Source organism: Chlamydotis macqueenii, chromosome 2 (assembly GCF_036417535.1).
Source record: "Chlamydotis macqueenii isolate bChlMac1 chromosome 2, bChlMac1.mat, whole genome shotgun sequence".
In the NCBI taxonomy this organism is placed as follows: domain Eukaryota; kingdom Metazoa; phylum Chordata; class Aves; order Otidiformes; family Otididae; genus Chlamydotis; species Chlamydotis macqueenii.
Genome location: NC_141557.1, coordinates 151,882,122 through 151,907,628, shown reverse-complemented (window position 1 = coordinate 151,907,628; position 25,507 = coordinate 151,882,122). Strand labels below are relative to the sequence as shown.

The 25,507-nt window shown below is 41.4% G+C and overlaps 1 protein-coding gene across 2 annotated transcripts in view; it reads right to left on the bottom strand.

Annotated features, from left to right (window-relative positions):
* FER1L6 (fer-1 like family member 6) overlaps positions 1-25,507 on the bottom strand; it is a 76,583-nt gene that overhangs the window by 12,027 nt on the left and 39,049 nt on the right. Inside the window, exons 21-36 of one of the 2 annotated variants that reach the window (XM_086741239.1) lie at positions 24,035-24,169; positions 23,362-23,511; positions 19,421-19,531; positions 17,201-17,362; positions 15,883-16,066; positions 15,505-15,689; positions 12,613-12,732; positions 12,455-12,494; positions 10,854-10,969; positions 9,660-9,791; positions 8,511-8,636; positions 7,369-7,496; positions 5,350-5,520; positions 4,009-4,169; positions 946-1,088; positions 294-382 (exon numbers count right to left, since the gene is read on the bottom strand). In XM_086741239.1, coding sequence (XP_086597365.1) covers positions 294-382; positions 946-1,088; positions 4,009-4,169; positions 5,350-5,520; positions 7,369-7,496; positions 8,511-8,636; positions 9,660-9,791; positions 10,854-10,969; positions 12,455-12,494; positions 12,613-12,732; positions 15,505-15,689; positions 15,883-16,066; positions 17,201-17,362; positions 19,421-19,531; positions 23,362-23,511; positions 24,035-24,169 — 2,153 coding nt within the window. Of the gene's footprint in view, positions 1-293; positions 383-945; positions 1,089-4,008; positions 4,170-5,349; positions 5,521-7,368; positions 7,497-8,510; positions 8,637-9,659; positions 9,792-10,853; positions 10,970-12,454; positions 12,495-12,612; positions 12,733-15,504; positions 15,690-15,876; positions 16,067-17,200; positions 17,363-19,420; positions 19,532-23,361; positions 23,512-24,034; positions 24,170-25,507 lie in introns of both variants that reach the window. The other variant, XM_086741238.1, reaches the window with a different exon arrangement.

Sequence of the window (25,507 nt, the reverse complement as noted above, 5' to 3'; positions counted from 1 at the left end):
TCTTGCCTTTAGCTATCTGCAACATCTGTATGAAAAAGGGATGTATTTCTAAAAGAGATGTGTGATAGCCCTCAATGAAAAAAATCACCAACAGTTCTCTGAGTTGTTTACTGGAGGAGACCAAACTAGATGCTCTTGTTTGACTTGAAGTCATGTGAACCTAAGAAAACTTTTCTCAGGATCACAGAAGTTTGTTGTGATAGTTCTTTTTATAGTTTTTTCCAGACACTTGAGAAAGAATCAGTCTTTGAAGACTTATGCCACTGTGCTGGGAAGAAAGCATAGAGTATTACCCTTTGGGTTTTCTTGGTGAAATGTCCACTGGGGGTCCTGGCAGAGGCATATCTTTAGGAAACATGTCAACCCACATCTGTACACGACCCTAGAAAACAAAGAGATAAACATCTCTGTAACCCTATTTTAGGGAGCCTTTAAAAGTCTTTAAATGCAATTCTATTGTCCAAAATCACTGCTTCATGTATAAACACCAACCAGCTCACTATCCTGTAACTATGATTTAATCTATAAATTTACTATATATTTTTTAATACACATTCTATCAATCCCTTAGGAATTTAATGAAGTTGTAGTTGAGCTCAGACATTGGAAACTTCAAGGTAAAATCAGTAAAAACAGTACGTGATGAACAGAAAAAAGAACGAAAGTCTAAATACAAGCAGAGTTTGTGTTAACTTAGTAAACTAAAGCATTTAAAAGAATGAAAATATGCAGTTACACTTCTTGTGATTACTGTGTACTTAGGTAACTGGCTGTATACATATATGTGTGACAATTTCTAGGTTGATCTGTACAAAATCTCATGTACGGTACCACACTTGGATGCTGTCTCTGTAATTTTGCAGGTACAAATAGAAACCACAATAACTGGAGAAAAGGAAAACTGCTCCTGGGTCTACCATCACCACCATCTCTGAGCTGCCATACCTGTTCCATGCCTGGCTTATCCTTATGGTAGAGAGGTCGAGTCTCAATGTGCTCTGGGACCAGTTTGTACCCAGCTCCAGGGATTTCTTCCCAAGCACGTAAAACCTTTAATGAGAGATGTTCATACGAGTCAACTGGCTCATCTATAGGAAAGAGTAAACCAAAAAGAACAAAGAGAGCTGAACTATAATGTTGAACTCCTTGGTAATATGTTCCATTAATTATTAAAGATGGTCATTAAAAACTTGACTGAGTTAAAAGGAAGGTTTTATGTATCCCAGCTAAGTAACGAAGGGACTTGGAATGCGTTTAATTCTTGTAAATAAGGCTACCCACCCAGGTAACTGGAAGATTAGCACTTAGGCAGCAGTTTATCTGTAAAACACAGCAAATAATTTCACAATTACAGTAGCAGTTTCTAACAGGAAGATGGAAGAAACCTGTGAACTGCTCTTTTTACAGAAAATTGCAAATGTGAGGCTTTTTTACTGCTCATGAAAGACAAGGAGATTTGGATTTTGATGGAGCTGACAGTAAATAGGCACTAGTATCTATACCTAATTTTGCCTTGTGATAACAACAGCAAACACCCTCCTGGAGAACTGAAGCACATCTCAAGGGAAGAGGGTTGACGTCCACAAGCAAGAATATCACACCTCTTGACCAGCTCAGCCTGGGCCACTGGAGGAAAGGAGAGACCCAGAGAATGCCACCTCAAGGACCAGTGCTAACAGTGAAAGTAGAGTGGACATCAGAAAGCAGAGAGAGCCTTTTGAACTCTTGAGATTATTTTTCCTCCCTTTTTGTGTGGGCTGCACACAAAAGAAACCCAGACTTTTGAACAGGGATATCTCCTAAATTAGTAGAGAAGTACCCAAGTGAGAAGAAAGTTAAGACCTTCTTGTGTCAGCAAACTGTTATTACTTTTTCTACAGGTATTGCTATCTCTGAGTTACTGGTAGGTGACAAAACATTTGTTTGGGATTTAAACAGTAGATATTAAACCCTTTTTAATGGCTCAGAGAGTGAGGAAGGATGACCCTGTCATTATGAGCCCTGGTTCCCTCTCATACACTGACATGTGTTTGAGATGTGATGCATTTAATCTAATTTTAGTCAACTAAAAGCAAGGTCTTTAGCCTGAGCTACTCAGTCAGGCAGCCTCAACAGCAAGAACATAGATTTCGCCATGATAACCCATATCCTTTCTAAGACAACTTTCTAAGACGCCTTTCTAAATACTTTTTTCCCCCTCTGAAGATGCCTATTTCTGCCCATTGGCTACAGGTAGTCCTAGACTACCTAGGAGTATTGGTCAGGTAGTTGGACTAGATTATTGTTGTAGGTCCCTTCCAACTGAAGTATTCTACTCCACTCTACGCTACGCTACTCTACTCTACTCTGTTTTATCTAACTTCTATGCTCCTAGAGTAACCTTAAATTATTCTTTCCCTTGCAATTTAAAACTGGATGTAAGGCCCATAAGTACCATTTTATCCACCTGTGAAGTGGAAATGGTACTGCTTCCCCTTTTCAGTACTCCTCTAGAGCTCAAATACGTGGTCTTTGTTAGCTCTACAGATTCAAATGAAGACCAGCACAGCAAACCAGCAGGAAGTAAGGACCCAGATGTACTTATCAGAACAGCAATCTGAATAAGAATTATGCAGAAGATTGTATGCTGTAAATTATTTCTTTACAACATGTTGAAAAACTTGAGTACTTTGGACTTTGCCATCTGGTTCCATATTTCCTTGCTTCTGGTTTCCATCCTCTTGTCTGATGCTGATTTACCTGAAGCTCATTGTAGTGAATCAGAATTTTGAATGAGAGATCCTGTTGCTGGTAGCCACAATCAGTTGCCTGCTACTGAGAAAAGCAAACAGCAATACTGGAGTCATAAATATCTCTCAGGTCAAGAAACCAAAAATGGATCAACTCTTCTCCCTTTAACAGTGCTACCTTAGCAGCCTTCCACCCAAGGTGTGAGCTATATTTTGTAGCTGCCAAGGGGAATTGCTCAATGTTGAATAAACACAGGTAATGGAGCAGAGGTTTCCCTACACTGCCACAGTGTCCACTACTATCTACAAGACCAGCTCCTTTTCTTCCCCCTTGAAAGTCTCCATTCTCACATTTCTTTTCCTTACCTTAAGTACGAAACTGAATCATAGAATGGTTTGGGTTGCAAGGGACCTTCAAAGTTGGAAGGGACCTTAATCATCTCATCCAACCCCCTTTCCATGGGCAGGGACATCTTTCACAGACAGCTCTGTTCCACTCCACCCCTATGTGAGATGGATACCCAACTTCCTGGTAGCTTTGACCTCTTTTTAATCTGTGAGCTCTGAAAGCAAGTTCTGTCCTGCCCTCTGGATTCATGGACCCCACAGATACCTGCATTTACACAGGAGGAGGAAAATAATCAAGAAAAGGAAAAAAAAAAACAACACAGAGGAAAGCCAAGTCGGTAAGGTAGGACTGGCCAGTAGTGGCCTAGAATCTAACTGTGGTCAAAGAGATATTTGACCTTGAGTAACACTTTATACTTCCCTTCCCCATTCTTATCACTTCTTAGGTCTGTCTAGACTAGTGTGTTAATTGAGACAGGGAATGCATTTTTTAAAAGACTCTGCCTGACTTCCCATGCTTTGATTTGCTGTGTGGAAGGATGTCAAAGCATGCAAGCTGTACTCCTTTCAGATTAAACTAAGCCAGAAGACGTGTTACAAGAAGGTCCCCTGCACTCCAACCAATCCTGGGCACCTTATCCTTGGGATCAGGCAGGAGCTAGTCCAAAGTATCCCCCAACAAATACTATGGGGACATCAGATCATTAGCAATAATTGTCTCACCTTACATATTCTTTACAATTAAGCTACAACAACAATACCTAATACAAACATAGCCTTCCTCACCACACTTGTATCAGTATTTCAAAGCAGAGACAGGTTCCAGTAATCTGACTTTAGACTGCACAGCACAACAGGTCCTTAGCTATAGCTTGGGCAGCCTCTTGGTAGGGCTACAATGCAGTTGAAGAATGATGAACTACTTCATTACCATTCTCATCTTCTGTGAAGACTGTCTGCCCCTTAAAGACTTTTGTTCCTACTTGTATCTCCCCTGGTCGCATGAAGGGTCCACTTATTCTGTAGTCCTTACACAGCTTAGTGAGGATTTCACTTGGCTTGGTTGCATCTCGCCATGCATTGTACCCTTCTCTGCAAGAAAGGAACAGAAAGTGAAGAGAAATGGGTGAGGTTTTCCTTCAGCAAAGTGCACTGGCAAATCAGGACTTCCCGTGTAGACATTTGCTTCATGGTCAGTGGCGCTGACATCTACTCAGCCAAACTTTTTCTTTGAATTGTCCAACACTATTTCCTACTTGAGACACTCCCTCTGTCTGCTCAGGTCCTGAAGCCAACCACTCTTTCCTCTTAAAACACAGAAGAAGTTGAGGCAGCCTTACCCACAGCTTAGATAAAGTAGCCCAGGCATTGGCATGCTCCCTAAGAGGAAAAGGACCAGAGCTCATTCTCTGTTCTACCTAAAGGATCCAAGCCTACACGTTCTGCCTCCATTTAAGGAGAAGTGTTCTGCGACTCCCACATGCAGACGAGAAGTCAAAATTATCTAGGACTTGGAACAAGCACATAAAGAAACACGTCACACTGGAGACTGAGCTGGCAAGGGAAATCTTGGGGTTTGGTCTGTGCTCCTGTACTGCTTTTTTACATTGTCCACACTTTGTTTGTAGATAAAATAGAGAAACAATCATAGGAGATGAACCCTAAGCCCACATGTCCCAGGTTAGTGCCACACCCCAAGGCAATGGAGTTATTTTAGTTTGACTTTCTCTGCATTAATTAATCTTTGTGCACAAAGTCCTTGAGAGTGCAGCCTTATGACAGGGACCAGGAGCTCAACATCACTGCCCTGCAACTCACCTCTGTCACAGGGGCCATGCCAGCAGCCCGGCTCCACTCCCACTCTCCCCAGTTCCATGCCAGTCCCATTGACCTTGCTACAATCACTCCAGTTGCAGCCCAGTAATGGAGAGCAGAGTAGAGAGCCCTGTTGTAACTTCTCTGGCAGATTTCATTCCATTTGCCATTTTTGCCTGTCCAAAGGCAGTTTATAAAAGTAGGTATCTTATAGATAGGCTGTTTACTACCAAAAATATTTGGTGAGCAAACAGTGTTGTTAATTTTAAAATATTCACTTCCTACTGAGGCTGGCAGCTACCCAGAGCCACTGCTAAGCTCTTTGGTGAATTTTAATTAAAATACCTCCTGTGACACCTTTGTGCTGGAGAAAGCAAAACATTTAGCCACATCTGGAACTTCTCCTTGAGTCAAGTCATTCACTGTGTGCTCTGTTGCTGTCTGAACAGGAACTTACACTTCATATTGACTTTGCAACCCACAGGTAGCGCGATGTCTGCTATAGAACCGATTTTCCAAATCAATTTTAGTCTCTCCAATGAGATCATCTGTTCCCACGAAGTCATGGTCGTAGATCAGGACTGTGAGCAAGGAATCCTTGGGGAACGTGGCTTGGATTTCAAATGATCTGCAGCAAAAATTGAGACCTACATGCAGTCAAATCAGTTTTGAAGCCTAAAAGACTAAGTTAATGAATACTATGTAAACAACATGTGGACAGTGTATCTAATAAGCAGTGGGGGTTTTTTTTGGTAGTGTTTTCTGTTTCAATGAAATACCTGAACGTACTGGAAACACACAGTGCAAAAGTATTTTGTTTCTCCTGCTTCCCTACCACCCCTTGTAGAATTCTAAGATTGTTTCTACCTACAGTAGACAGAGCACTGGGATGGAGCTGGTCAGCTGCAATGATTTATCCTGAATCCAATAGAGATGGAAGTATGGAAATTACAAAGCTAACAAAGCTGCATGTAAGAGTTCTCACATGCTTTTCAGAACCCCCAAAAGAGACATCTGAGTCTTTTCTGTTTTCTTCCGAAAACTCCAGGTTAAATATTGAATATAGGGATCTGGGGGAAACCAATAAATTGATGAGGCAAAAGCTTTAAATAAGTCTCAAGAAAAGCTAAGATGAGAACTTCTTTTTCAGTCAGTGCACTTTTCAGGGATAGGAATCATCGTTGAGATGTTTAGGGAAGCTGAAAACATAAAAGTCATTTTTAAAGGGATTTCACAAATTAGCAGAAGGCAGGACGTCCTCATCAGCACCACACTGGCTCCAGATTTTTACAAAGCACAAGCAAAGCTTAGCTTTGTCTCCTGAAGGACGAGTGTCATTCTTTTTCTCAAAGTGGCCCAAGTCAATTTTGTAGCAATAGCCGAGCAGTTTTTGGAGAGAGAGGTTTGGGAACAGTCTGAGATTGCTAGAGGTCAGTGGTGCCATGCTGACAAGGGCTTCTAGGATGATAAGAGGTGGTTAGTATGACTGACGCTACTGCTGCAAAGGGGGTTGCTGGCCAGTCACCCCAGTTTTGCCTCTGGCAGCAGCAGCAAGGACAATCCAAATGAACAGCCTATTCCTAATCTTGTCTACAACAAACACAGTGGCAGTTTCCCATTCCATCTACGCGTATCTATAATGGCTGTGCTTTACAGTTTATCATAATGATGGTTCAGTTGCAATCTCTACTCAGGAAGAGCTTAAATTGCAGAAACTGAGATGGCATGCTATGGAGGGACCACTGTGTTCTTGTCTTTTCTCCTTACGCTTCTTTCTTTACAGCTCTGCTTTTGTGTACAGGACCCTAGCCCAGGAGACTTTCAGTCCAACAGAGTACAGTTTATTTGTCGTAATGTTCTTACAGAATAACTCCATCCCAATTCAAAACATTTTCAATCTTCTTAAAACAGAGTGACTTACTGGCAAAAAAAAAATAAAATCACAGCTATTAGCATTAACAATATAAATAAGCATAAAGCATTGATAATAGAAAGTTGATGTTTACTGACAGCTTGCCCCTGGCTCCCCCATTCAGAAGGCTGCATGAGCTCAAAAAACTAGGCTTTTTGTTATAGTTCTAAAATTGTGAGATTTATTTGGCCCTCTATTCATCCTGAAATAACAAGAAAGATTGTGAAAGCACAATTTACTGTGCTGATATTTATTTAACTTTAAACTTAACAATTGCATTAATTTGCACAGACGAGATCATTTGTTGCCTCATTTCCTCCCGTGCATCATTTTACAAAACCTCTCACAGATTGCATTCTGTGATGTGTTTTGACTAGTATGAAAATGAAATAATTATAATAATACAGAGTGATACCAATTCTTGGCATTTTGACTAGTATTACAAAATTATCAGAATTACAAAACATCCAAACATGCAGAAATCAGCACATAACAAACAGCAATAGTGGTGGCAAGTGATAAAGCAGAAATCATTCCTGAATAACAAAATAAGTGATCACTAACCTTCCAAATACTGGGTTTAGCTGCTTTGGGATGTAGTTTTCCCTGTCTTTAATTTCCGTGCTGCCCAGTCTCAGCACAATGTAGGGATCTGACTTGCCATCTGGATCAGCTGGGCTGAGGTTAAATGCCTGTTAGGAAGAAAGACTGTGCTTAAATGCAGCATGGTCACAACACAGGACCATGGGTTTCCTGCCCAGTCCTGAGTGTTCTGAAGGCACAGGGGCTTTGCTTGCTTCAAGTAATATAAAATTCAGCATTTAGCTTTGCAGGCTACTGGGGAAAGATGATCTGGAGGAGAAGTGAGTTTGTGAAGGTGGAGCAGATGTAGTACTGTCCTGACACTAGGATGCAAAAGAGAGATAACCAGGAGAGGGAATGCTGAGGAAGAAGCTGGCTGCACAAGTGCATGTAGCATTTAGGAAAGGTTTCCCAAATACATTGGTCCAGATCTTTGAACAGTGCAAAACAACTCTTCAGACTGTACTTACGAGATGGCTTGGAAGTCTTTATATTCAGGAAATAAAGCAATCTCTTCCTATTCTGCTTTTCTGTTTTGTTGGCCATTGTCTCTTTGTGTGCCATTCTTCCCCTCTTAATCAATTGCAACTCTCTCGTTTCTCTGAAATATCAGCTCCTTCTACCCTTTCACTTCTCACGTCATGCTCTCTCATCGTGTCCTCTATATTTCTACCTCTCTCCACCCCATAACTTATTCACAACATCTACCACTATGATTATACACAATCCAGAGCCCTCAAAAAATATGCTCCCATTTCCCCCTTCCTGAGGTGTTGTTTAAATGTTCATCATTTTGAAACAACTCTACTGATTAAAATTGACTGCATTTGCATAATGTGGCTGGAACAGGTTGCCCATACTATGTGAGTTATGTCTCTAGCCCTTCCAGTTTGAACAAGTACAATGATTCTGTAGTCTTGTGATTTATCATGAGGAACATGTAACATTTTCTACTAAGAATGCCCATTCCTACAACATAAAACATTGTCTGAAATATGACAAAAAAAATTCTGCCACATGGATAAGGATTTTCAGAAGCTTCACTGCAAAGACATTGGAGGTAAACTGAGTTGAAAAGAAACATCCAAGTTATTTCAAAGTTAAAAGAACATTTGTCTACTTACTGCCACAACATAAACCCTGATGAGGACTTCAACTGAGTGGTTTGGTGGTATCCCTTGCAAGATGTGGGGCTGCCCTCCTTCCAGCAAGCTGCTGTCCTCAGAACTTGGGTATATGCAGAAGGAGCCCTGGTAACACAGAGTCTTTTATCCTCCTCAAAAATAGATCAAGTGCAATACAAACCCAACCCTTTGAATGCAAACAAAACATCATTTATGCAGCCTGTGCTGCAGTACATGTATACACACAATACATTTTGTGATACCTCTCAAAGGGAACATAGGCTTCAGTGCACTAAACATCATCTTTTAAAATGTCTCTCCTCTGTAGCATGGTACTATCATCACATCTAGATGATTGCAAGAAGTAATTGCATGCTCTTAGCTCTCTATTTTATTATTTAATAAACACCTGCAGGTGTTCTAAATCTAGTTTTCTTAGTATTAATATTCTAAAAATAATTCCCTTAACTGTGTATTTGCAAATTGATAATGCCACTGGGTTAGTTTTACAACAGTGTGACTGGAATCCAACTGTATTTTTGCAGACACCATACAATTCATATAAATCAATATTGACTCACGCTGCTGAGTAGCTTGCACTGCCTGAAGCAACTAGCAAGTCATTTAAACACAAATTTGCATTGCAAACTAATTGAGGTATCAATGATTTTAATCAGTTCCTCTAAACTACGAAGTGCTTAAAATTCTACTAACATTATTCATGCTTTGAAGTACGTTTTCAGATTGCCTAACGGTGCCCTGGCTCAGGCTGTGCAATTGTTTCCAACTGGAGTAGCTGTAAGGGCCTCAATTTAAATTACATATAAGGTGCTGTAACAGATAGTGCAGTAATAAAGTTGCATCAGCAGAATCTGGACTACATACTATATTTCTTCTTCCACTTCCGTGATTTAAAAGTTTTTTTCTAACTCCTTATTTCAAAACAACAGTGAACACTTGGTGCTGGATGTTGCTTTCAGCTATCAGAAAATGGGAAAGGAAAAATATGACTCTAGATCCAATAAAAGAGATAATTCTATTTACAACAGACTGTCAATGCCTTTTTCTTTCACCTTTGGTATACCTGAAATATGCATGAAAACATAAAGTCTCTAAATTATTACCCATTTAATCAACATTAAAGCTCACCTTAAATTTTCCTATTATTCTGTCTTCAGAGTCAGCATGAACTTCGTCATTAGATTTTCCTCTTAAGAGCTGGAAAGTTTTCACCCAGTCCTCAAAGTTATTAAATTCACTTTCCAAATCTCCTTCATAAATCTTTGAAAATATGAGAATGCTTATTTTTTTGTGGTGCAGTGAATATATTTATAGCAACTTTTTTATTACAGGATGACTAGAAATCCACTTTGACTCAAAATACGGATCTTAATAAAACCGAGGTTTTGCAAAAGTCCTTGAGGAAAAAAGTTAATTCCCCACTTAAAAGAGGAGCAGTTTTGTCCTTAACTAAACTTCCCAACTACTGGAATAGCATGTTAATGTAGCAGGCAGAAGTGACTCTAGAATGGCCACAACGAACATTTGTAAGCACTGATGTGGATGAAAAACAGGGTGGATGTGCTGCTCTTTGCTTCCTGTCTGCAATGTGCCTTTGATGTACTGACCCATTCTGTTATGTTAATGTGTCAGAATATGAGAGCAAAGTAGACAATAATAAAGTGCTGTGGGGACACAGCTTTAGGATAGGTAAAAAGACGTTTTTAAAAGGACAAGGGTTTTTTCAACAATCTCCCCCTGTAATTCATGAAGTGTTATTCAGTGTGAAATAGAAGGGCTTAGACTAGTGCCATCTCTTAAAAATGGAAATAGCAGTTTCCAATTCCCTTTTGTTCAGCTACAATCTAATCCAAGCAGTCTCAATCTTTTCAAACCTCCTCATCTCTCCAGTCACTCTGCATGACCCATAAAGTTTTCTTTGAATTCCTTCTATCATTACCTGCTCAAACCTAATGCAAGCTGAATATTACCTCCCCATCATTTTTAAGTCATTCTTAATAGGCTGTAATATTTCCAACTTGAAATTTGGAATTTCCAAATTCAAAAAGGACAACTCAATTTTCACTTCAGTTGCTCTGAGTGTGTCCATACTGGTAAATTGAAGGTCTAAGGCCAAGGTAGGGTCCATCTACCCTACGAGACCTTGGTTTCCTCTGGGTCCCATGTGCTGATCTGCATTATCACTATCATTTTTTTGCATTTTATTAATGTTAAAATGTCTGAAATAAGTGTAAGGAGGGTTTTCTAAATTCAGCTGCTGATGCCAAGCTTTGGGGAGAGAGTGAATAGCAGTCTAACCTCTCAGCCTTACTTTTCTCTTACCTGCAGCGTTGCTAGGTTTGGAGTTTCGTTCTGTTTCCTTTTCAATGCCTTATCCTTTTTCTTTTTGTCTGGCTCCTCTTCTATGATCAATGCAATGTGGTCAGAAGTCTGCTTATCTGTGGAAATTTCATGATATCATGTAGGTTTTAGTGAGCAGAGTAAATTAAATGCTTCAGATAAGGATGTAAAATATATTTTAAAGAGTGTCCCTCACTCTTTCTCCATTCATTCTTCTACTGCCAAGCATAGGGTCATCTCAGGTGATCGAAGTCCTTCTCTGGTCCAAGGTATCACAAAATAGAGTGCATCTCACCCTGTGAAAGCCTAAAACTATGAGAAATGGGAGGAGGTATCTGACCAGCCTCAAGCCAGACTCCAAACAGTGAAAAGGGACTTACCAACAAAAAGAGGATGAGCCCTCAAAAATGGCACTGAGATGGTTCAGTTCTTTGGTTGAAATCTGGATTTTGAGTTCACTTTACTTTCATTTTTCAAGTAGTTCATGTGTGTTTGATATCATTAAAGATTTAGAAATATATCAGCGCTGTCCTGCATGTATAATTCTTATCATGATAGATTAAAGTATGTAACAAAAATGACCAGAGGAGAATTTACAAGATCTGAAGTCACCAGTCAAAACCAATATGCCACAACTGCCTGAACAGCATGTGGGTGGATGTCACAATGTCAAGTAAATTTCTAATTGTAAGTGAACATCACACCTTTGTAGAACATTTTCTATCTAAATATTTCCTCCATGTGGACAAGTGACTTTCACTCAGAAACTGATCTCCGCCTCATCTCTCAGCAACCCTGACGATCACTGAAACACTGTCAGCTGCTATTTCCAGAATGATACCATCTGACATTTAGGTTGTGTTTCCACCCAGAGCAATCTCAATGTCTCCTTTAAAACAGAAATCACCTGAGTCACTGGTGAAGTGCAGTCAGCTCTGGCATGGGAAGATGCTATAGTTTACTTCTGAACAGCAGCTCTGTGTAAACAGTAAACATTTGTTTTCTTTCCCAGTCTGCTCAAGCAGTCACATTTGTAAAAAAAACCCAAACATATATATATATATATATTTTTCTAGAGCTCTGTTTGTCTGTGGGGGCACCTGTTAAGCCACGAAGCACACCTATGTGGAGACATATATACATACACGTAGACAGAGCCTATCTCTGGACAATTCTTTCAGATTCTTGTGCAAAAAAAAAAATTCTACTAGAACCTGAGCTAGACACAAAGCTTTTCAGCTATTAAAGTAGCACACATGACTATGGAGTCTCCTAGCAGATTGACAGAAGCTTCTTTTTCTGAACCTGTTACAAATAAGATAGAGATAATCTCCACCTTCTATCATTTAGGACTTTGACTTTACAAACCTTTGTGTGTGAGATTTGAATAACAGGAAACTCATGTTAACCCAACACTGCCTGTGAAGTTTTAACCTACCCACCATCTGATCATCTGTAGAGGAAAGAATCCCTTATACTGGCAGTAGTTTGTTACCAGACATTAATTGTTGATGATAAAATAGTAGAGAAGCAACGTATTAGTAGTACAAAGTAATAAAAAAAAATGCAAATAATTTACTTACTGTCTTCAGGTTTTCCATCACTAGAAAAAATTCCTTTTGCCTTTCAAAAGAAAAAGACAATGGACAAATTCCTCATTATGAATGTAATACTAAAAAGCAATCATTCATCAGTAAATCTACTTTTACAACACTTTTTTTGGGCATGCTGGGTGACCTACCTTCTGCATTTTGAGCAGAGAAGCATAGTATTTTGACCACCAGTCAATAAAATTTTCAGCTGATTCATCTGCAATTGTTCTTTTTCTCCTCTTTGTTGACCGGATGGACTTTTTCATATCCTACCGAAGCATGGGGAAAACAGTGTTGAACTCTAGAACTGATTAAAACTAATCACCTAACTCATGACATCAAGCACAAACAGTCATATATGAAGAAAATGTCAACTTCCAAGAGCTAAATAAAATGCAATATGAGTTAACATCTCTGTCTTTCCAAGACACTTCTTCATGATCATCATAGGATGATCTAACTCTAGATCATCTAACTCTATATTTGCTACTGATGATGCCAAAACTTTGAACATTTGAGACATTGCCATAGGAGCTACTCAGGCAACAGGCTACACAGAGAAATAGTCTACATAGAGAAATAGATAATGAGGTTTTAAGTTTGGGGTTTTTTTAAGTTTTTACTGCACTTCAGCTGTTTTCTTCCTACAAAAAAAAAACAACCTAACATCAGATCCTGAAGACCACCTGCTCATGTGGCAAATCTTACTAACTTCATTCTTGCCTAAAGATTGGCCCTTGTTAGTTGTAGTGTTTCACCCTACACCCTTAGAGAAAGTTGTCAGCTTGGCTGGGGAGGCCAGAACAAAGATAGATAACTGGGAATGACAGGGAAGTGGGAGTAATAATTAATAAAACACAGATGGTTAAATTATGGGGTTCCCTCTAGGACTTTTTTCTTACTATACTTTGCTGTTGTACCAGACCTCTCTGTACCAGAAGAAAGATCCAGACTGCTGTGTACATCTAGGGAGCAAGACATCCCCGCAATTCCTTTGATCTCCTAATTATAGAATCATAGAATGGTTAGGGTTGGAAGGGACCTTCAAAGGCCATCTAGTCCAACCCCCGTGCAAGAAGCAGGGACATCCCTGACTAGATCAGGTTGCTCAGAGCCTCATCCAACCTGGCCTTGAAGAATTCCAGGGATGGGGCATCGATCACCTCTCTGGGAAACCTGTTCCAGTGTTCTACACTGGAACTCGCATTGTAAAAAATGTTTTCCTAATATCCAATCTAAATCTACCTCCCTCTATTTTAAAACCATTACCCGTCGCCCTATCACAACAAGCCCTACTGAACAGCCTCTCCCCACCTTTCCTGTAGGCCCCCTACAGGTACTGGAAGACTGCTATCAGGTCTCCCCAGAGCCTACTCTTCTCCAGGCTGAACAGCCCCAACTCTCTCAGCCTGTCCTCATAGGAGAGGTGCTCCAGCCCTCTGATCAGCTTTGTGGCCCTCCTCTGGACCTTCTCCAGCTGGTCCATGTCCTTCTTGTGTTAGGGGCTCCAGAACTGGACACAGTACTCCAGGTGGGGTCTCACCAGGGCAGAGTAGAGGGGGACAATCACCTCCCTCGACCTGCTGGCCATGCTCCTCTTGATGCAGCCCAGGATGCGGTTGGCCTTCTGGGCCGCAAGGGTGCATTGCCAGCTCATGTTAAGCTTCTCATCCACCAGCACTCCCAAGTCCTTCTCCTCAGGGCTGCTCTCAATCCATTCTCTGCCCAGCCTGTATTTGTGCCTGGGATTGCCACGACCCAGGTGCAGGACCTTGCACTTGGCCTGGTTAAACTTCATGAGGTTGGCACAGGCCCACCCTGGATGGCATCCCTCCCTTCCAGCGTGTCGACGGCACCACACAGCTTAGTGTCATCAGCGAACTTGCTGAGGGTGCACTCTGTCCCACTGTCCATGTTGCTGACAAAGATGTTGAACAGGGCCGGGTCCAACACAGACCCTTGAGGGATGCCACTCGTGACCGGTCTCCACAGGGACATTGAGCCGTTGACCACCACTCTCTGAGTGCAGCCATCCAGCCAACTCCTTATCCACTGAGTGGTCCGTCCATCAAAGCCATGTCTCTCTAGTTTAGAGAGAAGAATGTCATGCGGGACAGTGTCAAAAGCTTTGCACAAGTCCAGGTAGATGATGTCAGTTGCTCGTCCCTTGTCCACTGATGCTGTCACCCCATCATAGAAGGCCACCAAATTGGTCAGGCACGATCTGCCCATGTTGGCTGTCATCAACCACCTCCTTGCTCTCCATGTGCCTCAGCATTGTTTCCAGGAGAATCTGCTCCATGACCTTGCGAGGCACAGAGGTGAGGCTGACCAGGTTATGAAGGATTCATATAATTATGAAGGATGCTGGAAACATCTGACCACTGAAACATGCTTTATGTAGCTCCAGAAACAGCTTCTAAAATGAAATTCAGTCCTACATCTCTGCTATTATTGTTGTTAATAAAAGGATGATTGTGATGGGAGAAACCATAGAGAAAAGAGGAGCATGAAAAAAATAATGTGCACAATCTACCAGACCAGAATTGCCTTGTTTTCCTGTACTTTCCTATCTGCATCTACCCACAGACTGATACCAGTTTTGTACTTCGACTGTTAGGTCTTTTGGAGACAGACTTTCTACTCCATGTTTGTACAGCATTTAACACACGAGGACTTTTATCCCTAAACACCATGCACACAGAAACAACCATTTGCAGTGAGAGTTTTGCAATCAAGTAGATCATGCAAGGCCAGAAAAAAACAAAAACCCTACTACTCCAGTAATGCTTGCCCATGGGATGAACAACTAGGGCAAAAGGAAAGAAAGGCAGTATCTATCAATGGAAGTAATGAAATTACATGGGGTCAAAGCGCCATTGCTAACTAGTTCTCTCAAGGGCCAGCAAGATAGTGGGTTTTAACATCAGTACCCAGAATCTCTAATAATGAGTTAAATAAGAGATTATCATTTTATAAGGAAGGGTTAAAGTCTACAAGACTGCAACAGGAAGTTAGCTAGCAGCTTCAGCTATACCCACCTTCTGTTTCCTCTCTTTCCGTGTTTCAGAGGCAGAGTGCTCTGGTTCAGTGGCACGAAGTGTTGCAAGAGATGGATCTGGCTCTGCCACTGTACATTTACCCTGCTCCACCTCAGCATAGACGTGATCAGCTAAAAATGGTTCTTCTCGGGATAACTCAGCAGGCTGGGATGACTCAGATGAAGCTGAAATTGAAATTCAGGAAGTTGGGTAAGATTTTGCCAGAAATGCTATCATCACATTTGGTGACCATCAAACTCATTAAGAGTTTGACCCTAAACTCAACACAGTAAAGCATATCTTCAAAGTACGTGCCTCATGCTAAGCCTCTGAGTAGACCCTTTGTCTTTTTATTCGGGGTCAGGATTGGACATTTACCTTTCTCAATTTCTACAACGTCTAGTCTGTTTGTTGTAGCTTGAGGACCCAAGTGGGTCTTACATAGGAATTGCTTAAGGCAATTGATGGTGTGTGTTCCAACAAGAGTACTCCTCCCAAATGCTCTCCAGTCGACCACACAAATGCTTAGTGGTGGATGCAAGAGTTCATTTTCAGGCAGCTCCTAGTGGAGAAGGACAGACAGTAGCCTGAGAATTACTAGAGAACACAGAACAATAGAATGCATATAGAATATTTGACGTGCACAGCAATAAAACTGTTACTCTTCCCTCCCTTCTCCCCGTACTCAAAACACGAAATGCATACAGCATAGGCAGTATAGTTCTGTCCACAGTTTTCTGAAAAGCCTGGAGAAAGCCTTGTCCTTGAGAATACAGAGTGGACTGTATGGACTGTGCAACTGAGCTGAGTTCCATGTTGTCATATACAAGCATCTCCTGTTAGAGTGAACTGGGAGAATCAGGAATGTTCAGAAGGAATGAACGCTGTGTTGGAAGCTGTGAATCTTAATGCCACTGCTGCTTTTCTGTTAACCCTATTTGCCTCAGTTTGTCCACACTAGGTAGTTACATGCTTTATAGGATGAATTACAAAAGAGAAAACAGCTCTTTGGACGTGTGACATACCATGGAAGCTAAATATACTGTAGCAATTGTACTTCAGTATCCAGGTTAGTGTTTTGATATCCTTTTGTCTTATATATTTTTTTTTTCTCCTTTGATGCTAGCAACTACATCAAATCAAACAGATTTTTTTTTTTTTTCTGATGCTGGCTTTTGTCGACTGAAAGTACCAGCTCCTATAACCCAGCCAACAGGCGATAATTAAATTCCCAGTCCATAACAGCAAGTGTTACAATATGAAAAGGTCCAGAGCTCATGGGTCAGAAATTATCAATTCCTGTAATAGCTCAGTAAAACAAGAAGGAAAATTAAAAGAAATGAAAACAAAGGAAACTGAGCACTACTGTACAAAATGGGAAAGGAGGAAAAAGTACTAAAAATATCCCTGCTATCCGCCAACAAGTTCCAACCTATCAGTAAAAATCGGATTGCAACATATTTCCTTGCCTACTCGGGACATAATACGAGGAATATCGTCTTCTTTTATCACACATTTGTAGCTGAAGTCTTTAAAAGCATCTTCAAACCAGTGGCTTTTGCATAAGAATTGATGTCCCTCAGTATTTAATCAAGACACAGAGGAATTTTTTTTTTATGAGAAAGGAAGGAAATTAGCAATTAACACCTTTCTGAACCAGAGAACAGACAGGCAAGGAGCAGCATGCTGTACGCACCACTTCAAACCAGTCTGCAAGACCACTGAAATTGGGATTTTTCTTGTAGCTCTGGATGACAGAGGATTTCACTCCTTTCCCTGCACATTCGATGAGAACCTGGGGGCGATCTACAGAGAGGAGCTGGACTTTCTTCAATTCTCGAACACCCCAGAACAGGACCTGTGGTGGGCAGAGAGAAACATTGGTAGCCTGCAGAGACCCTCAGGCTGGGGAAAGCCACTGCTGAGATCCCATCACCTCGTATCCCTTTGGGAATGCAGGACTACCAGAAAAAAACCAAACAACTTAAATCTGATATCCAATAACCATCAGGATCATGGTAGAAGTTAAAGTAATTAAGTAATTAATAACATCAAACTGTTGTCAAGGAGTTATTGCCAAGTGAGCCATAATAATCACATTTGCAAAAGTCGTCTTTTAAGCAGGGCAAGGGGACTACTCGTCTGAACAGTGGTGGTTCGGTTTGTTTGAAGTGTCAGAGCTGTTGAAGGAGCAAACAAATCCCACACAAGCAAAAGTGATTAACAGAGGTTTGCCAGCTGAGACAGCCCTCAGGTCTGCAATGGATGGCAGAAGGTCTCCAAGCAGCTTTCTCTCAAAGGACTGTGCTCCCATCTGGAGGACAAGAAGGAAACTGGGTCTGTAAAATACGGATCTGCAGGAAAAAAAAGGGACTTTATGTAGCACGCACTGGGGGACCCCGAAGGAGGGGGCTGGGGCAGCAAGAGATGGTTATGCTATGGTTGGTGAGAGAAGCTGTAAGTCTCATGAACTCAAAATGAAACTGGAACAAAAAGGGACCATGGAGGGCTTTGTGGACAGATTGACTGTTGGCAGGACTGAGGATTTGTGTGAGTCAGGGGCACTGGAAGGGCACAAGGATCGGTGAGGTCATCCTCTTTTGCTGGAGGTTACAGGCTAAAATTGAGGCACACTTCTGTAATTACAATGGCTCCATGGCCTTTTCCACCAGTATGAGATACAGTTTAAAACATCTTAACAAAAATAGTTGTGTTATATTCATGCTGTGTGACTTCCTTGCTGGATACCCTCCAGAGTTCATATTTCACTATATGCATCTTCATCTTCTGCAGACACTTCCCTGGGCTACACAGAGCACAAGTCCATCAGCCACGCTCTGCCACAGGAGCAGTCCCTTTCCAGCAGGTCAGGACTGAGATGTAGCCCTTGCTGGCCTCAGATGGAAGCACTGCCTTGCATGCTCAGCCTTGGAGAATCAATTTGACCTAAATTTGGGCGGGAGTGTCAATCTGCTCCAGAGCAGGAAGGCTGTGCAGAGGGATCTGGACAGGCTGGACCGATGGGCCGAGGTCAGTTGTATGAGGTTTAACAAGACCAAGTGCTGGGCCCTGCATTTTGGTCACAATAACCCCATGCAACACTAGAAGCTTGGGGAAGAGTGGCAGGGAAGCTGCCCAGTGGAAAAGGTCCTGGAGGTGCTGGTTGGCAGCCAGCTGAACATGAGCCAGCAGTGTGCCCAGGTAGACAAGAAGGCCAACAGCATCCTGGCTTGTATCAGGAATAGTGTGGCCAGCAGGAGCAGGGAAGTGATTGTGCCCCTGTACTTGGCACTGGTGAGGCTGTACCTCGAATACTGTGTTCAGTTTTGGGCCCCTCACTACAAGAAGGATGTTGAGTTGTTGGAGTGCGTCCAGAGAAGGGCAACCAAGCTTGTGAAGGGTCTGGAGAGCAAGTCCTATGAGGAGCAGCTGAGGGAACTGGGATTGTTTAGTTTGGAGAAGAAGGGAGATCTTATTGCTCTGTAGAACTACCTGAAAGGGGGTTGTATGGAGGTGGGTGTTGGTCTCTTCTCCCAAGTAACAGATGATAGGATGAGAGGAAATGGCCTCAAGTTGTGGCAGCCGAGGTTTAGGTTCAATATTAGGAAAAATTTCTCTACTGAAAGAGTGGTCAGGCATTGGAACAGGCTGCCCAGGAAAGTAGTAGAGTCGTTCCTAGAGGTCTTCAAAAAACGTGTAGATGTGGCACTTCAGGATATGGTTTAGTAGGCATGGTGGTGTTGGGTTGTTGGTTAGACTTGGTGATCTTAGAGGTCTTTTCCAACCTGAAGGTTCTATGATTCTAAGCTTACCACATATATTTTGGTATCCATATGCTATTTTTACATGATTCATATTGATCAGAATTTTAAAATAATCATTAAATTTGGAAATGGAAATATTCTAAGTAACACACCTCCACTCTGTACTTGCTTAAAACAGGTCGGATGTTAGCTGGGACTGGGTAAACCTGGCCAATGTCTGGTGGATCCAGCGGGGGAAGTCTATCTGGATCTGACTCAGGAATCTGAAAAATTAAACAGTTGTAACTTAGACTGATTTTTTAAAATAATAAATATATACAGTATCAGCAGTATCTGTGAATGGCACATAGAACACATCAATTTAATGCAGTTTTACATGACACACTGTAGAGCAGACAGGTTGTGCTGTGAGAGGAATGTGACCTGGATTGCTATCTGTCATGCTGTGATGCTAAAACACTTGGCAGGAAGAGTATTCAATAGGCTGGGTTTATGTATCTTTCTGGAAAAAAAAAGTCTCCTCTGTCCCAGCAGGACAGAATCTGACCTAAAGACATGCATGTACTGAAGCATGGTAATTCTATTTATTAAAAACGGAAAGCATGGTAATTCTATTTAACAAAAATCCTGTGTAAAACTGTTTAGAAGATTTTCACAGGAAAATTCTAGATCCAATTTTAGTTTATAAAAGGCTGGTGAACAGACAGTACACATCCCAGACAGACATAATGCTCTTCAACCACCATAGAATAGCAGTCCCGCATTATTGCATGCTGTCAGCATTTGAGAACTTGCAAATCGCATCTCCAGCATTAGGGTTGCGTCTTCCCTGTGCAACTACTAAAATCTTGTGGCAGATGGCACTTCTGTTCTTTGTGTATGATTGCACATAAGCCTGTGTGTGCACCACTGCCCTGTGCCAGCTGGGTGGGAAGAGAGCACACTCCACTGCAGCTCTGAGGCTTGACCATCTCTTTGTCTTTTGCCATGCTCCAGGCTCTGCTGCCTGTTTGGTTTGCCTTCTGTAGAAAAGCTCCCTGGCTTCATTTCCCAATCCCTTCCTAATTTTCAACAGTGTATTTACAGCCTTCTGAGTCTATGCGGGGCAGATCTGAAGCCTGGCCTGATTTAGCAAATTTCTACATAAAACAGTTGAAGCCAGGACTTGATGATGACTTCTACAAGAAGGTCAGGCTGTGATAGCAGAGAAGAGTATGAACACAGGTTTCACAGGTGAGCCAACACCCTACAGGCAGAGCTCTCCTTGGCTTTCTTGCAAAGTATGGTAGCTAAAGCGTACCGTACGTATGGCTTGTGGGAAAAAGAAACACAACTTCCGGAGTGCTTCATCGTCCCTATGTTAACAGGTTGAAAGGTGAAGCAGCTGAGATACAGCTCTCAAAGGACCTGTAAAGTTGAAGTCTTCTGCTTCTTTTAACTAGGCCATCTGTCTGTTGTCTGCAGCTATGTCAGTTGTGTGGGAGTTTAATTAGCATAAGGGAGAAAGGATGTGTTCCCTAGTACCTTGTAGGTGAAGGAGAGGGATGGAAAACATATTTCTAGCATAGCACCTGCAGCATATGTGAGTATTCATATAAGTAATAGCAATAATTCACATGCACATATTTACCACCTCTGATCAGTAAAAATCCAAAGCAATTCATTTAATAGATTTCGTGGAACTTGAGGCCAGATATCCAGGTCTAGTTTTGTTGTTCCCCAACGGTTTCTATCAGCCACTTCTATGATGCAGTTTAAAAAGTCAAACAAAACCACACAATTTTGTGAACAATACCTGCCTATCTAGAAATCCATCTGTTTAGCTTTAATTATACTCAGAGCTTCCAACTTTATATTAACTGACGTGAAACGTTCCCCAAATTTACCCCATAATAGATTAACTAGTACTTTAAATAAAACAAGCAGCAAAGACTACCTGAACAAGATCAGATACCAGGTGTCATGTCCCTGCATACAATTCACATCCCAGGGTACCCACTTTCTTTACATTATCTGACTTGGGTATGGTGACAGGTGGTAAAGAAAAATATATCAATCAGCATGATACAGTGACTTACACATATGTAATTTCTAAATTGCACCTTTTTTTTTCTAAACTACAACATACATAGCTATTTTTGTCTCTTCTTATAGCTGTGAGAAGGAATTAGTTCCAACGGACATGGCTTAGGACAGGAAGGCTGGCGATATCTCAAATTTGAGGACAAAACTGCCCCATAAAGAGTTTTATTAAACCCAGGACTGCAAAACCTAAGACTCCTGGATCTTCACTTTTGTTCTTGTTAAGTATTGCAGTTAACTGAACAATTCCCCAATATATTGCAAGGTCCCCAGTTTTCCAAGATCTAACAACCACTAGTGCAGTTGAGAATGTTTCTGTATTACACAGTGAAACTCTGTTAACTTCAGTGAAACTACCTTGGTATAACTCAGAACGGACTTTGCTTCATGGCCACAGTGAAACTGCAGAGAACAAGAGGTGAAGAATGATCTAGCACTTGAAAGACAGTAGAGGAAAATACCTACAAGGTGTGTTTACAAGGGGATTTTGCTCTTTTAATTAAAAAAAAAAAAACAAAAAGTAAATCCTGAGCCCACTTTCAGCAAAATCAAGACTCCTAGTATTCATCAGTCTGTGTTTTTTCAGTCTAATGTTTTCTAAATGCCAGGGTGCTTTGTTTTAAGAATAATTTTATCCTTTCAGAAAGATCCAGCAAAATAGCATCTGTTTTGAGAAAGAAGCATTCAGTTCTTACACAGCACTTCTTCAGCTGAACCAAATGGCACCTGCAGATCAGAGTTATCAAGTACGGTATGTCATGGGAAAGGTTATGGGCTCAGAATGAGAATAAACTAGTGATGAGAGATTTTTTTTTTTCTGTCTTCACACAGAGCATCATCAGGAAGCCCCAGATGTTGGAAGGCATCAGCTCTGGGAGTGAGTGCTTTTAAGACTGGCAGATATTTATATATCTCTTCCTTTTTCTTCCTGAAAAATTCTTTAATGTCCATATTGCTATTATCTGCCATGTGAGATGCTCTAGAGCGTTGTCAATGAGAACAATCACACAGAGCATGAAAATAAGGACTGCAGGGTCTTTACTTAGAGTTCTTGTCAGCTCTCTAAAGAAGTCTTAGGGGTATATTTAGATCTATCCCAGAAGCCATGCTGTTTCCTGTGTCCCAAAAGATGATGAAACAAAATACAACGCTCTCTTTATTCACCAAAAAGTGGATTTCAAGAAAAAAAAAGTGGGAAAAGTATGGCTAAGGAGCTAGCTCTATCCTTAGTTACCCGCCATAATAAGGAAATGTTCCACACGGTGTTATATTTCAGGCTTTCACCAAGAACATAATTAGCCCATCATGCTTAAAAGTCTGTTTTATCTTGGGAATATCTCCAAAATGTGTCATGGAGTTCCACGTTTTCCCATTTCAGATTTCAGAATAAACTGCTGTAGATTTTCAGCAGAGAGGAGTTTCCTCTAAATGGTGGGTCTGCAAATGCCACTGAAATTCCCTGAAATCCCAGACGTGATACACTGATGCATCTGCCGAGCTAGCCCCAGAGGTATGCTGAGTTTGCCTTTTGTCTCGCAGCTGGAAACTAGGGTAACATTTCTCTTATTATGCTAGAGGTATGTGAAAACTCAGTCTCCTTAATCCAATCTTTATTATTCAACATCTCCTTTTCCTAAGAGGGAAAGTAGTATTGAGAGCTTTGTGGTTGCTGAAGTCAGTGCCATGCACTACTCCAAAGAGCAGGTCAATGCAACGGAGGACAGATTTGCACAGTTGTTTCTCAGGCCAGAGTCCAATTTAGGGCAAGGCAAGTGAGGGGCAAATGAAGCTCAGAGCATGTGAGGGGCTGGCGGTGGTGTGTGCATGGATGGTGGCCCCTGGCAGGGTGGAGGGAGTGATATATTGCAGGGGGACTATGAGATCCAACAGCAGAATCATCCTGCTCCAGTTGCAATTCCCACTAATCCAAGAGAGCAGCAGTCCTCAATACCACGGCTGCTTTTGTGAGCCAAGGGTGCAGAAGTTTAATGGTCCAGAAAGTCTAATTTACCTCCAGAAGCTCAAATGTAGCTAGAAGGTCTCCTCCAGAAAGATTTCCACAATACACTGGGTGGTAAGCAAGTTTAGGTGGTTCATAGGTTTGATCAGCAAGTCTCACCACAGGGGCAGCCACTGTAGAGCCAATATATTCTGCTTTACCCTAAATAAAGGAGAATATAGGTGTCAAATGCTTTAGAATTTCACAGCTGTCACAGGAGCCAAACATTTGTGAAGAAAACCCCTCTCCTGAAGCAAAAACCAAGGCAAAATGCAAGGCAGCTATGAAATGGAGGAGCTGAGTACTCATTACCTCTTCAGAGGATCCAAAGTTTCGGAGCTCTATACTCAACCAGTGAGATTGTGTCAGATAAATTCATGTCTCCCCAGACCTAGGTTCAATATTTACAGTTGTGTGCAAGGGAGGTAGCGGCAAGATGCTTCTGATTTCTCTAAGCCAGTCTTTGGGAGCAATACTCACTTAGGAAAAAACAAGACCACAGCTTTGCAAGGACATAAAGTGAGTCTCAGGGCTGTTTTCACATGTTAAACCGCAAACCATTAACAATGAGCTCTATTCAGCAAGGTAATCCATTTAATGCCTATTCAGTGACATAGCTTTGTTTTCACACTGGCAGTTAGATGTAAGAGCCCAGTTTTTTTACTAAGAAAGATTTCGAGTTTACCACTGCATCGTCATCGTACAGCTCAATAACAATCTCTGGTGGGAACTGAGCGATCTCCTCTCTGTCGCCATGAAGCACAATGCTGTTAAAAAGCAGCATCTGGTTCCAGGTGGGGGATAACGTCTGAGAAATGATCTAATGGAAGAGAGGAAATGTTCAATGAGCTATGAACTGCTTGGCTGGGAGTCCTTCAGCAGGACCTGCTCATCTGCTAGTGACATCCTTTCCCACAACCTGCACAATTCCTTGTCTGAGACACTGGTTTTTTTTCAGCAGCTGTTCCAAACAGAAGAATATGATTCTTTCGCCTTGAGGCCAATATCTCCAGTTTCTCCATTTCTGTATTTGCCTCACAGAGCCCTCACAGACATCAATATATGACCACCAGCCTGTGCAAGCAAAACTAAGTATTCAATTTAGAGCAAAGCTGTTGATTTAGGAAAGCAGGCTCATGCCCAATGCTATTAAAAGAAAGCCTCTGCCCTAAACTGAGGCCAGTTTTTACTTCTCCAGGCTACATTTTTTCAATCTTGTTTTTGCTTCAACGTAATGACATGTAACACTTAGGGGAAAAAAAAAGAGATATTTTAATGAATCACTCGTAATAAATCAATAGTTTTTAATTTGTTGTGATTTGGCTTATGTGGATGCTTATGGCATTTCATCATAGACAATGTCTTAACTGTCTTGGCAGGAAATATATTTACCAAAGATAACATTTAAAGACGAAAAATATGCCAACTGCAAAATGACTCATAACTTGCTATCATTCTTTTGAATGGAAATAAGGCTTTTGACTACAGTTTATTGGCACTTGGTTGACAGTCTTCCAAAAGCATGCAAGTTATCAGCTGCAATATTTTATTCAGGCAGTGAATAAACTTAACACTTCTGTGCCTGTAAAATCCTGGCCGAGATGCTAACTAATTCACTAACTTCCCTTAGAAGTTAAAATCACATTATAAGAAAAAATCAATTCATATCCTTGAGGTAAAAGCAGCACAAACAGACACCTACAACTTAGAACAGTTGTAAGAGAATAAGATGTCAGAGGAATTTCAGAATTAATTAAATTAAAACTGTCTTCTGTGGAGATTTTGGGGAAAGAGGCTGGATAGGGGGTTTAAATACTTTTTCTGAGGCAAGACCATGTTTGGCCCAGCAAATTCTGCTTGTGGCACAGGTTTCAAAACTCCCATTCTAACTCCAGGGTAGTTGTGGAGGGCTCAGGACCTCTGAAAGTCAGTCTTCATATTCTGTAAGGGACCACTCTCCTGCTCATTTGCCAGCTCCCTTTTTGCTGCAGCTCTCTAGAAGTTCTTCCTTCTCTCTAGAGGCTCCATCGAATGTCCACAGGAGCCCATTGGCCCCTGGAGATGCCTGAGGGAGACGTGAGACCACTCCCTGTAGGTACATTTTTGCAGTATTTCGGTGATGCAGAAAGTCTCACATCTCTCTGTTTTCAGCTCTTTT